Genomic DNA, 12,991 nt, shown 5'->3' with positions numbered 1-12,991 from the left:
GGGGAAAGCTAAGGCTTTAGAGGATAAATAAAAGCAAGGAGGGTAAAAAAAACACATAACGAATGATGGGGAAAGGCAGAAAAGGAGGAATGCAGCTCGGCAACAACAGCCAGCACCGTCCTGAGCACCGCGCAGGGAGGGGGCACAGCGAGCAGCCCTGCATGGGGAGCGGGGCAGAGGGATTTGGGTGGAGGGGGGGAAGGGGGGACCTGGGAGGGGGGGATGCTTCTGCCTGACAACAAGGAGCACAAAAACAAACCCGAGAGGAGGGATGGAGAGAAGGAGGGAGCGCAGCAACAATAGCAGAAGAGGCTCTGGCTGGTGACGTAATGCTTGGCAGCACTCCAGGCCCGAGCAGCCCCTGCCGCTCGCCGCCACTTTCTGGTCCTTTTTAAAGGAGGGGAATGAATCAAACGAGACAAAAACCAACCCCCCCCCCCCTCCCCACACACCCCCACATAACCCCCCCCACCCCCCACCAACGGGGCCGTAAGGACACACGGGGCAGGCTCCCACCTCACCCTACGTGGGGTCACCACCCCCAAAAGCAGCTGGAAGCACTCAGCACCCCCAGCCCCCCCCCCCAGCCCCCTCGGGGCTCGGCCCCACGACGCCCCGCCCCAATTCACCTCAGCGAAGTAGAGGTTGAGGAGGCAGAGGCCGGCGAAGAGCAGGCAGCCGGGCAGGCAGTAGAGCAGCCAGTGGGCGAAGGGCTGCTGGAGGCGGAGGGCCTGCAGCGAGTTCTGCAGGTAGAAGGAGAACAGCGTGGTCCTGAGGGCGGCCCAGAGCAGGCAGAGGAAGAGGCAGAGCGTGTGGTAGCTCAGCCGCCGCTCGCGGTAGTAGAGCAGCAGCCAGAGCTGCAGGTAGGCGAAGAGGAAGAGCGCGGCGTACAGCGCCGTGTGGAGCACCGTCAGCCCCAGCTCCACCGCGTAGGGCACGGCGGGGCCCTCGGCCAGGGCCGCCCCCGCGGCGAGGGAGCTCATGGGGCGGCGGGAGGCAGCAACGATCGCCGCGCGCCCGGCCGGCCGGCCGCCCTGCCCTCAGCCGGACAGCGCCATGCGACAAAGGGGCGCCCGAGCCGCCGGCCGCGCCGCCGCCGCCGCCGAGCAACTCAGTGCCGGGGACAATCAGCTGAGCACGATGATTTGAGGCGCTCGCTCCTGACAGCGCGCGCTCCCCATTGGCTCCCCGCCGCACCGCCCCCTCCGCGCCCATCCGCCGCGCCGATTGGCCGGCGCCGCCCGTCGCTCACGCGCCCCCTCCCCCCCCACCCCGCACCCCACACACGCACTCTCTCGCCGCCTCCCGCCTCCTCGCGGGAACGCCACGCCTCCGCCGACGGAGGGCGGCGGGGGCGGGGCGAGGCGCGGGATCTCGCCGCTGATTGGCTGGCGGCGCGGGCGCGGGTGGCGGCGGTGACGGGGGCGGTGCGAGGCTCCCCTCAGCGCCTCGGCCCGGCGGTTGCGAGGGTCCCCGCTGGGGCGGGGCGGGGGGTCTGGCATCATTAGGGGCCCGGTGGGTTTTGGGCTTCCCGTAGCGGCAGGGCTGTTGCCCCGGCAGCCCTCGGGTCCCCACAGCCGCAGCTCTGACATCTGGTTAGGGGCAGAAGGCCTGGCAGCTCAGGAGCTGATCCTCCCCCTGTGTGGGGCTGGGGGCCTCGGTTAGAAACCCCGCTGTTGTAGGGGAGGATTGAGGGCCTTGACGTTTGTTTTGCCACAGCAGGGCCAGCAGAGAGACCCACGTAGGTATTGTGGTGGGTCTGAGCCCCTGCAGCAGATGAGGGTGGGGAAGGGCTGCTGCTGTAGGCACAGGTTGGGTCTCCTGTGTTGTGAGGGTGTGTGGGTGTAGGTCAGGACCCTCTCCTCTATTCTTTTTTATGCAGGGATCCCTGTGGCTATAGACACAGCCAGCAGGTGGGTAGCTTAGAGATTCCCCTCAGGATCAAGAGATCTCAGTTCAGGGCTCTGAGATCACTGGAAGTTTCAGACCGGCACAGCTTTATTTCAAACATCCCATAGGCAAAGTGTAGGACGGGGCTGCCTGCAGGTTCTTGTGGCGCACAGCCAGGCCACAAACCGTGTGGGACTGCGGGATCCTCCAGGAGTCCTTCGCACGTGGCGCTCTGCTTGCAGCTGGGGACGAGGGACGAGCACTTCAGCCTGCTGCTGGAAGCAGTGCCCACCAGGTATGTGACATCCCTAAGCCACCTTACAGGCAGCTCAGCAATAGCATCTACCTGCATAGTGCCAGCTGTGGGAGGAAGGTCCTCGGGGACAAGCAGGACAAGGCGTGGGCTGTCAGCCTGTGCACCAGCAGTGAGACTTTCTCCCCTTTTGTGGGCAGAGGGGTGAGGCTGCTTTGTCTGCTGGACCAGCAAATAAGGAGTTCCTGGGTGCTGGGAAGTGAGACCTGAAAGGGAAAATGAAAGTGAAACTCAGGGAAGTGGCTGACGGCCCCTTTCCAGGGTGCTCTGCAGGAGAGGAGGCCAAGCCCCAGCAGGGAGGCAGCATGAGGGCATCACTGAGAGAAACCCAGTAAGGCAAAGCACACTGGGCAACAGGCAAGGATTATTTTGCTGTAAATGTGTTTTCCCATCCCTGTTTTGATGACCCTTGAGAAATCAGAAGATTCCTTGTGCCAAAAGATGCAGCTCCTGTAGCTCACAATAGCCTGCCCTATGGGCCCCCTTTATTCAAGCCCCGTATCTTAAATGCCTGCACCAGGGCCTCTGTCCTGCCCAGGACTTGTGCCTGCCTGTTGTGAGGTCCAAGAGCTCAGCATGTCTGGTTTGTGGATCACAGAGTAGGGGAGAGGCAGCGGCACAAAGAGATACTGGGGGAAGTGTTACTGTGGGAGAGGAGCTCTGTTATCATATGACTTAATGTGCCAGATGTGCCTCCAGTCACATGAGCTGTCCTGGCGCTGCTTTGTGCAGCAGACTGATTACATAGCAGTCTGCAAGGTCCTTAAAATGCTGTTTGTAAAAAGTGTAACTGTCTGTGCACAAAAAGCCTGTCAGCCCTGGGGCTTGAAACTGTTTGTGGATAAATACTGGAGTAATACTGTTGCAATTAGGCTCTTACTTCTCTCTGGATGCAGAACATGGGTCTGCTCTCAGCTCTTAGCATTAGTTACGTGGGCTTGGGATGCTTTTTGATATGCTCATTGTAGAAATAAACATCTTTCTGTGGTTGAAGGGGCAAACCCGTGACAGCACGTGACGAGAGAACGCTGCAGTGATCAGAATTAGCCAGGATGGGGAACATCACCTGCCTTTTCCTGGTCACAGGCCCCAACACGTGCCTCCTTCACAGACTGATGTGCAGAAGGGGCAGGTGGAATTGGCCAGCAGATAGTTCATTTCCATGGCACAGGTGAGCATGGCCCCACTCACAGAATCACAGAATGTCAGGGATTGGAAGGGACCTCAAAAGATCATCTAGTCCAATCCCCCTGCCCATGCAGGAGCACCTGGATTAGGTCCCACAGGAACACGTCCAGGCAGGTCAAAGAACTTGCCCTCAAAAATGTTGAGGGAGGCTGACTGATAAGCAATTTATTCCAGCAAAACTATGTAGTGATAATTAACTTTAGAATTGTCATCGGAGGTAAGGGGATCCTAGCCCATGGTTACCACTGCAGGAATCCCAAGCAAAATCAATGTGGCACAAGCAATTTATGCCAGTGTGTCTCTGGTGTATTTACTCTTATTTTAGTCATCTGTAGTGGCCATAACCATTTAACCTGGCTTTGTCTAAAAGGCATGACAGTGAAGACACAAACCAGGCCTTGCACACTGGCTGCAATGTGCTATGCTGCCCCATGGCCTGTTGGTTTGAGGGCTTCCCACAAGTGACACAGAGCCCTTCCTTGAATGACAGCAGCCAAAGCAAGGCCTGCAACTTGTCCCAGCTGCCTGGTTGTCAAGAGGTTTTCCACTGTTAGGATTTTTAGCTGTAGCCTGTTCCCTGGATCCTCATGGGTTCTTGGTGAGATCCTTTTCCTTGGAGTCACTCCTGTAATGAGGGCCAGTTCACACATCCCTGGTATTTTCACACATCCCTGGTAATCCTGCAAGTGGCTGCTGTAGGGAGTTCGGGCTGTTTCCAACCTTATGGTGTTAATCTTCCCTCATTGGAAAAGAAGTGACACAAGGAATGGCCTAAAAGCTGAATAATCCAGCAGACACTGAGTATGGAAGGCTGGATAGCAATGGTGACATTGAACACCCAGATGGAGCTGTGATGGTGTGCTGGAGCACTCCTGTACCCAGTCAGTACGTGGCTCACTGCATAGCAGTCTCTCCAGTGGCATTGCACATTGCCTCTCTGAGCCTGTGTGAAGTTCAGTGCAGGAAGAATGCAACTGGGGAAGCTCTCAGAGACTTCTGCCCTGAGACTGCACTAGATCTATCTAAACTGTCCTTTGGCCAAGCTGTTCTTGATATCCTCTCACAGTGGTTCTCTCCTTTCTTTATGAGCAATTCCAGCACTCTACCATGAAGCTTTGGGTGTTCTGAAGACAGCTTTTCATCCCCTTGTGCTGATGGTCCCTTATTGAGTCTGCTTTATGGTTGGGCATGTCTGGGCTGTATTTTGACTCCAGAGAAGCATTTGAGTCTTCAGACTTGCCAGGAAGCCCTTAAGCCTGATTTTACCAAATGCTGGTGGGAAGGCTGAGCTGGCCAGGGAGTGCACCTCTAGGGCAGGGACAGGCCTGCTTTAGAGTAGTTTAGGGCAAGATGTGCTCAGGGACCTTACGTGTGATTTTGGGACAAAATGGGAAATGGCAGGAGGAGGAGGACAGGATATGAGGATATGAGGGATATAATCACTGCCAGATTTCTAGTTGGGCGGGTAGAGGCTGTTGTAATACTGAGGCTGAAGGAACAGTCAGTAGACTGACAACAAATTCTTCTCCTGTGAGGAGATGTGTTTTCAGTGGTTACCAGCTTGGACACATTTATGGGGCATGATTTACATAGGGAGGAGAAAATCCCAAATCCAGGTGCTTCCAGTCTCTCCTGAACATGGGTGATAAATCTTGACTTTTGTTCCCACCACTGAATGCTCCTGAAGTTCCTGTTTACATCTGGGAGAGTTGCACACTGTGGAACCAGAGGCTGGGCTGGGAGAGCCAGAGGGCTGGGACCTGCAGAGCTCAGCAAGAGCTCAGAAAAAAGGATGAGGAGATCAGGGTTGGGAAGAAGTTGGAGTTGTGTCTTAAACTGCAAGCAGGTATCAGGCTGCAAAGTATTGGAATCATTGTGGGCTGCTCCTCTGGCTTTGCCTTCTTGGTAGTAAACTTTCCCATTTGACCTGGGCTGGTTCCTACACGCCAGGATTGAATTTATTTTTCCATCCTGCTGTAGCCAAGTTTGTCATTCAGTAAACATCCCCCCATCCCCTTGATCTCTGTCCCCTCTGTAAGCCAGATGAACAGATGGGAGGGCAAAGAACCAGAAGCGCCTGGCACATCCCGAAGTAGGAGGGAGAGGACTGGAGACTTTCAGATGAAAAGATTTCATTCCTTTCTCAGCTGTCTTTGTTCCTTTGTGCTGTTAAGGCCTTATCCGAACACCTCATACACATGAGTGAGAGAGAAGGAGGCCTTTGAAGGTGGAGCATGCCTTGCTTTCACTGCCTGCTCTTGGAGCAAGGCAGAGGGACTTTGCCTGGTTGTTTTTTGAGCATCTGACTTTGGGTTCATAACAGAGCAGCAATAACAAGCTTACAGCATCTGACGCAGCACTGGAAGGAATAATAGCCCGTGTACACAGGGACATTTGTTAAGGAAAACAGCTGCAGCTCATAATGCAAAGCAAACAGCTTCTTCAAGGCTTGAATTCCAGCTTTGTCTCATTGTTGACCAGGGACCAGCCTTGCTCTAGCATGCTCGGCAACAAAGATGGGTACCCAAAGAGCAGGCTGCAAGAGAGCTTGGTATTAAACTGGGGAATTAAGTGGTAAGAAGTTGTTTTTTCATCCTGTAGTTAGAGCTGGTTGTCCATATCTCTCCATAGCCCTTTAATCCAAGTAGGAGGAATTACACAGCTGTGGCAAGGCACCTTGGGGAACGCTGTTGGTGAAGCCTGGCAGCAGGCTTGCACACTTGGTCTTTGCTTCATTCTCTGAGGCATCTCACAACTTTTCTTGGCTTTCCTCCCAGACATCTCCGTGTAGAATCCTGGAGTGGGAGGGAGGCTGCCAGGCCTGTCCTGCGGCCTGGCTGTGTCATAGATTTTGCTCCAGTGTCACTGGTGACAGAAAAAAAGTAAGGAGGGACTGAGCAAGACATGACACGGAGCAGTCTGGACAAACCCCTCTCCCGTTTGGTTCAGCTGGAATCTTAACTGCAGAGAGTATGGGGCAGACACTGGGAGAGTGTAAAATACCATCACTGTTTTCTTTCTCTATCTGTAATTCCTGCTTGACCCAAAATGAAAAAATTGGGAAAGAAGAAAAATAACCCTAAACTGAAAGCACTGAGGGTCCATGCACTTGTGGATACCACTGACAGGAAGGGGAATGGCCTTTTGCTGTCATCTTCATGGCTGTGTGGGTCGCCTGCTGTTCTAATAACTAGTTCATGACTTTCTCCAGCTGTTTGTGCAGCTGCCACATTTGTAAATTACAGTCATGCTCCACCTATCTGAACAGAAAACATTCATATACATGTTCATATATATGTTATGTCTGTGCAAGTATATATATATATTTATATGTTTTGTTTATCTGTTTGTTTTCCAGTTGTGGCTCTTCTATGCCTGGAACTGATAATAACCATGTCAGCTCAGGAGGACAGATGGGTTTCTTCCTTCTCTTTCCTGCTCTTCTGTGCTGTCTCCATTCCAATGCTGGGAAGTGCAAGTCTGCTACAGGAGTTGAGCCCCCACGAGTATTTCAGTGGCTTGCAAGCTAGCAAGGCTTCCCTGGCTTATTTCAGCCATACTGGTATGTATTCAATAGCATGCATTTACATGAGCCTAGGTTTTCAGGGAAGACTCATGTCAGACTGTGTGTGAAAGTGGAATAATGAAGGGTCGATTCCTGAAATTTTTAAATGCAAAGCTATTTTGAGGAGCTGGTCAAACTTAGCTGGCAAATCTATGTTTGCATAGCTCCTGAGTAGTCCTTGTAGACAGAGGTGTCTGGGGCTGAGATCTTTCCTGATAGTGTCCCTAGACACACTCCTTCAAGCCTTTTCATTAATTTTCCAGATGCCTTGTAAGGAGCTACTCCCTGAAATGGGCTGTATTTCTTTTCCAAAGCACCTCACAGCGTAATTACAAGGAGATCTATCATGGCCCCCAAGTGGGGTTTTCCAGAGACCTAAAAGTGGACTGAGACACCAACACAGCTCCCACATCAGTACCAAGGGGTTGGCTGGGTGTGTCAGAAAGGAAAGTGGGGAGCCTGCAGGCATTCGTGGTATTGCCCACAGTTAGTTTTGTTTCTGTAAACACCTTACTCTGAGTAAGAGGAAGACCACGTTATGTGAGTGCTGTACCACTGCATGGCAGGAGGATACTCTTGAGGATTCTGTGAGGACTTGCTGCCCAGCAGAACAATGCCCATCTAACAAAACCACTTCCAGTCCCTGTCTCCCCAGCCAGCTCCCAGTCAAATCCTTTCACACATCTCCACCTTCAACATGCTGCAGCTCCCTATTTGTTCTTGCTCAGGCATGCACAAATGTCCTAACAATAATTGCTTGGGGACTTCAGCATGGTGATACCATGCCAGAGCACAGACAGTAACAGGGGACATGGGCAGTTACTAGTGGCACCTGCAAAACCTGCATGCAGCATCTTTGAGCATCATCACTGCTGCTCAGTGCAGCTGTAGTGTTTTAAAGTGTGTCCTGCAGCACAAAGCAAAGGATGTCATGCTGCTTAGGGATCTCTGACATCTCGGAATATCATAGTGGCTTGCAGGACTGAAATCCATCTGAATTTAAAGATCATTCATAAAGGATAGTTACACTGATGCCCATCCTTTCCCTTGTCACAGGCAGACTGTGATCTTGGTCTGACCAGGGAGTGAAATACTCCCAGAAAGGCTAGCATTACCAGAGAGAAAAGGGTTGTTCTGCTCTTCTGCTTCATTGTCTGTAACGGGAAGGGACTAAAATCAGCCTTTTTTCATGTTTCAGTTTCTCCTGGTGCCCAGCCCTTCTTGGAACAGATTGAAAACTCGGTTGAGGCTCTGCACGACTATGGCATTTCAGTGGTGAAGGTAAACGAGAACAAGGATTGGGCAGAGTATTTCTGCAGGGCTGACTGTGGGGTTGACAGAAATTGTCTGCACCTTCCTTGGGTGATGGAACATGAGAAAGTGGGTTCTGGCTGCAGCAAAGCATCCAATTTTTTCCCTTGCCCTGGCCAGTAGTAAGTACACCGCACAGCTATGAATCAAAAGCATCACACCTTCTTCTTGTGGGTTGTGTCACACCTTCTGTCTGTGGGACAGGGGCAGAATCCTTTATCTGAGGAAGACTTTATGTTGTCCACACTCCAAACAGAGCTTTGATTAGCATTCATGGGTGTGAGGGATATTTAATTTCTCAGATTTTTCTTTAAAATTGGCCTTTGCTGTTGGAAGCCTCATGTATCAAGCATAGCTGGCTCGTCTAACCTGATTTCCCAAGTATGTCATGTGTGGTGTTGTCTGGTTATTGCTGTGTACCTTAAACATGGTACAGGGAAGAGTATGATACCCACTGTGTTACACAAGAGAGCCTGCTGATTCACCCAGAGTATGAGACCTGCACAACTCAATCTTGCTTGTGCACTAGGAGAGAAGAAGCTTGAGCTATGAAGAGTGTTGAATAGGATCAGATCACTTCCTTTCCATACAATGCAGTAAATGCTAAACAGATTTTTTTTTAGTGAAACCTTATGCAGATTTAGGAGAGTGGACTATAAATGTGGGCAAGTACAGTTAGATTTTGTAAGAAGTATTTTTATATGTGTGTGTGTGTATTTCATTGCCTCCAGGTACAAACTGAGTTCAGTAAGCAAGTAGTGGTCTGTTCCTTTGAATGTACTTGGCAACTCACAAGATCTCTTAATACTGTCTGAACCAAATTAAGGGCTGAAATACAAACTCCAGTCCACAACACAGGACTCTGTTCATCTTACTGTGTGATTGTATTTTCTCTCTGGTGCTTATGTTTGTCATCATTTGTGGAGATGAGTGACTGATGACATACTTTCAATGTCTAGGTCAAGTGTCCCAAAGAGGATGTCTCAAGATACTGTGGAAAAGAGAATGCATTAAGGAAAGCCTACCTTTTCAGGTAAGAGGGAGCTGTCTGACCTCCACACTGTGATTGCTTTTAAGAACAAAGGTTTGGATGAAATGCTATTAGGGAGTAGAGATGTCTGCATAGGAAGAGAGGAGACATGAGGATAGCAGTGCATAGAGAGTTCAGGAAAATGTTTGTAGTACCATAGAGTCTCAGAATGGTTGGGCTGGAAGGAACTTGAAAACTCACCCAGCCCCAACCCCTGCCATGGACTGATTGCCACCCACCAGACCAGGCTGCCCAGGGCCCCATCCAGCCTGACTTTGAATGCCTCCAGGGATTGGATGCCCACAGCTTCCCTGGGCAGCTATGCCAGGGCTTCACCGTCCCCTGAGTAAAAAGTTTCCTCCTAACATTCAATTTAAATCTCCTCTTAAAAGAGAGGTTTAAAACCATTCCCCCTTATCCTATTACTAACTGCCTGTGTAAAAAGTCAGTCTCCTTTTTGTTTATAAGCTCTTCGTAAATACTGGAAGGCTGCAATGAGGTCTCCCCAGAGTCTTCTCTTCCCCAGGCTGAACAAGCCCAGCTCCTTCAGCCTTTCTTTGTAGGAGAGGTGTTCTGGCCCTCTGAGTACCTTTGTGGCTCTCCTCCGGACCCTCTCCAACAGCTCCATGTCTTTGCTGTGCTGGGGGCTCCAGGCCTGGATGTAGTCTCACCAGACCCAGTCCAGATGGGGTCTCACGAGGGCAGAGCAGAGGGGCACAATCCCCTCCCTGCACTGCTGCCACCTCTCTTTTGATGCAGCACAGGATGCAGTTGGCCTTTAAGGCAGCAGGCACACACTGCTGGCTCTTGTCCAGCTTCTTATCCACCAGAACCCCCAAGTTCTTCTCCACAGAGCTGCTCTCAATGAGTTCTTTTCCCAGTCTGCCAACATATCTGGAATTGAAAGTTCCCTAGAAGGTCCAAAACACAGAAATTGGATGCTTTGTCCTCATCATGAAACCCCCTTTCCTGCCCTGTGTTCTTTTTTAGCAGCACATACCTGTTCTGTTACAAGAAACAATCAGAAAAATCTTCTGTTGAGTGTTCTATCCTGGGGACTCCCACCACCAGGTCCCCCAGGGCTACATTCAGTGTGCTAAATTTCAGATCTAGTCCAAGAAATAAACATTCTTTGGTGCTCTTCCTATTGGTGTGATTAGTTCATCTACCTTAGTTGGGAATGTTTAGCTCTTGATCCCTCTATGGATTGTGAGCTGGAAGCTTTCCATATATCAGGTAGGGGGCTTTTTCAAACCTGATGCGCTCAGTTCTCATTGATGGTTGTGCATGACAGAGGAGGAGCAGGTCCTGGAAGCTGCCCAAGTTCAGTCCTGACATTTTTTTCCCACCAGATATCAGGAGTTGTTCTACACAGGAGAAATGAGTTTAGTGCGTATAGCTAATCCTTCGTGGTTTCTTTTGTGACACTCTTTCTCCCCTCCCCAGAGGTAACGTTCTGATCAGAGAATTCCCTACTGATGCCTTGTTTGATGTGAACTCCATTGTTGCTAATGTTCTTTTGTAAGTACAGACCAGATTGATCTCTGTGACATCATTTACTGCTTGTTTTTACTTGTTGATAGAAAGTTCTGCATAAATAGAAACTCCACATATTCCTGAGGCTGCTTTCAGCCAAGCAGAAAGCTGCTTCTCACTTTGGTCTGGTTTGACCCTGTTAAATCTGTGTCCTCCAGATGATGGCTCACCAGTACACATCTGGGAAGCTGTGTTTGGCTGTTAATCTTGCACCTGCAAGCAAGAAGCTGGAGTTTTTCCTTTGCATTTTTTTCCAGTCATGGTTATGTAGCTGCATATTTTCTCCTAAAAGAAAACAGTTGGTAATGAGTTTTTTGGCTTCTCAGTGCCCTGCTCTTTAATGAAGTTAAGTATGTTGAAACACTGATGGATCTTCAGAACATAGAAAATGCACTGAAGGGGAAATCAAACATGGTCTTCGCATATGTACCAGCTACTGGAACAGCAGGTATTAACTCTTAGTTTTTCACCTTTGCTCTCCTTCTGGAGCCCTTTTTTCCTAAGATGGAAAAGAGTTTTTGAAAGAATCTTGCAAATGGAGAACTGAAAAATTTAAAGGGGAGATCTGGAGTGAGCTGCAGCAGTGAATTAGTCATGCTTTTCTCTTTGCAGAGCACAGAGCTGTGATGGAGGTGGCTTTTGTCTATGGAACTGTCCACCAGTTTGTTCTAACAACTGAGGCAACACTGCTGAAAGACACTGGGTATGTCCAAATACTGCTTGCTCTTGGTTTCTCAGATTGTCACATCAAATCTTGGGTTGGCATCATTGTTGGCTCATGTGGGAGAAAAATCACTTTCTTTAGAAGTGAACCTCAGAAGCCTGAGTTTAAAGTGTCTAAATATTGCCAGGCCTGTTACACATTAGGCTCACTGCTGGCCTCTTGCTGAACTAGAGAATAAGACATGATTTCCAGTGAAAGAGCAGCTTGGGTTACTCAAGGGTATTTAGAAATCTTCTTTCCGTCCAGCTGGCAATGTTGACTATTCTCAGCACCCTTGAATGTCAATGAGATCAAAGCCTGCGTATGCATTTTGCATCTCAAGGTGAAACAGTCTACCCGGGATGATAGTCGGATAACAGCTAAAACAGGATGCACAGTCAGATCTCTTTTGCTTTTCCAGCACCAGTTGCTGCTTGTGTACCTGGATTTGGACTAGCCAAGTCATTAGTGAGTGCTCACTGAATGGGATTTTATAGGAGAAGAGCCCACTATCTCCCTTCCTTAGCTAACTGGTCAAATCTCAGCCATGGACACCCTGGAAATTTAATGAAAAACAAATCTGGCACAATGGGTGAAGTCATACTGGAGTCACTGCAGGACAGGTGTGCTTTTCCTACTGAGACCTTCTTGATCCTCCCCCCATGCAGCTTGGATACACCAGATGGCCTGGGCTGGTAGGTCCCTGATTCTCATAGGGGCTGATATAGTTGATGTTATAATCTTAAGACATACTCAGCCCCAAATCTGCCTCATTCTTTATTGAACAAGTCTGGCCAGATGAGAAGTGTAGGAACTGCTATGGTGAGCCTGAGGAAAGCTCTCTCAGCTCTTTTACCTCATGCCTTGGCCACTTAAACTTACCAAGGGATATGAGGAAACAAGTGTGTTGCATGCAGCATCACACCTTCTGGCAGTCAAAGGTTTCTGGACTTTTAGAGGTAGAAGCTGAACATGTATCATGATGTTAACAACAACCAGACTTTTTTTAAAAACACAATGTTACTAGTAATCACAACTTCCAGTAGCAGTGAGTTCTGCAGTTTAACTTCATGAGATGGTGCTCTTGGAGTGCTGTAGTTGAGACTTCCCATCTGATGGCTTCATTGGAGCTGGTCAGCTCACACCATCCCTTCTGAACAGGAGGAGCTGGGTTAGAAGAGTAGATCCTTTAATCCTGCTGGAGAAGATCTGGAGGAGGGCCACCAGTCATGGGGCTGGTGCTCCTCACCACTGAGGCTGAGGGAGCTGGGTCATTCAGCGTGGACAAGAGAAGGCTATGGAGGGACCTCATTGCAGTCTTTCAGTACTCAAAGGGAGCTTATTAATAGAAGGGAGACTAACTTTTTACACAGGGAGATAGTGATAGGACAAGGTTTTAAACTCAAAGAGGGGAGATTTGAGTTAGATGTAAGGAGAGAAGCTGTGGGTGCCACA

At 50.0% G+C, this 12,991-nt stretch overlaps 2 protein-coding genes across 14 annotated transcripts in view; one reads left to right on the top strand and one right to left on the bottom strand.

Moving 5' to 3' along the window:
* GPR137C (G protein-coupled receptor 137C) overlaps nt 1-1,098 on the bottom strand; it is a 28,935-nt gene extending 27,837 nt beyond the window's left edge. Inside the window, exon 1 of one of the 2 annotated variants that reach the window (XM_090141955.1) lies at nt 630-1,098. In XM_090141955.1, coding sequence (XP_089998081.1) covers nt 630-983 — 354 coding nt within the window. In that variant the 5' untranslated portion in view covers nt 984-1,098. The remainder of the gene's footprint in view (nt 1-629) is intronic. The other variant, XM_031602308.2, reaches the window with a different exon arrangement.
* A 335-nt stretch (nt 1,099-1,433) lies between these two features.
* The window catches only part of TXNDC16 (thioredoxin domain containing 16), a 51,420-nt gene continuing 39,862 nt past the window's right edge, over nt 1,434-12,991 (top strand). For 5 of the 12 annotated variants that reach the window (XM_090141949.1, XM_090141952.1, XM_090141947.1 and 2 more), the window contains exons 1-7: nt 1,434-2,185; nt 6,750-6,953; nt 8,155-8,237; nt 9,227-9,300; nt 10,744-10,818; nt 11,160-11,281; nt 11,446-11,536. In XM_090141949.1, the coding sequence (XP_089998075.1) occupies nt 6,785-6,953; nt 8,155-8,237; nt 9,227-9,300; nt 10,744-10,818; nt 11,160-11,281; nt 11,446-11,536 (614 nt within the window). In that variant the 5' untranslated portion in view covers nt 1,434-2,185; nt 6,750-6,784. Of the gene's footprint in view, nt 2,186-3,197; nt 3,375-6,749; nt 6,954-8,154; nt 8,238-9,226; nt 9,301-10,743; nt 10,819-11,159; nt 11,282-11,445; nt 11,537-12,991 lie in introns of all 12 variants that reach the window. The other 7 variants (XM_090141945.1, XM_090141943.1, XM_090141946.1 and 4 more) reach the window with 7 other exon arrangements.

This window comes from Phasianus colchicus, chromosome 5 (genome assembly GCF_987193195.1).
Source record: "Phasianus colchicus chromosome 5, bPhaCol1.hap1.1, whole genome shotgun sequence".
Classification (NCBI taxonomy): domain Eukaryota; kingdom Metazoa; phylum Chordata; class Aves; order Galliformes; family Phasianidae; genus Phasianus; species Phasianus colchicus.
This window is presented reverse-complemented; position numbering and strand designations above follow the sequence as displayed.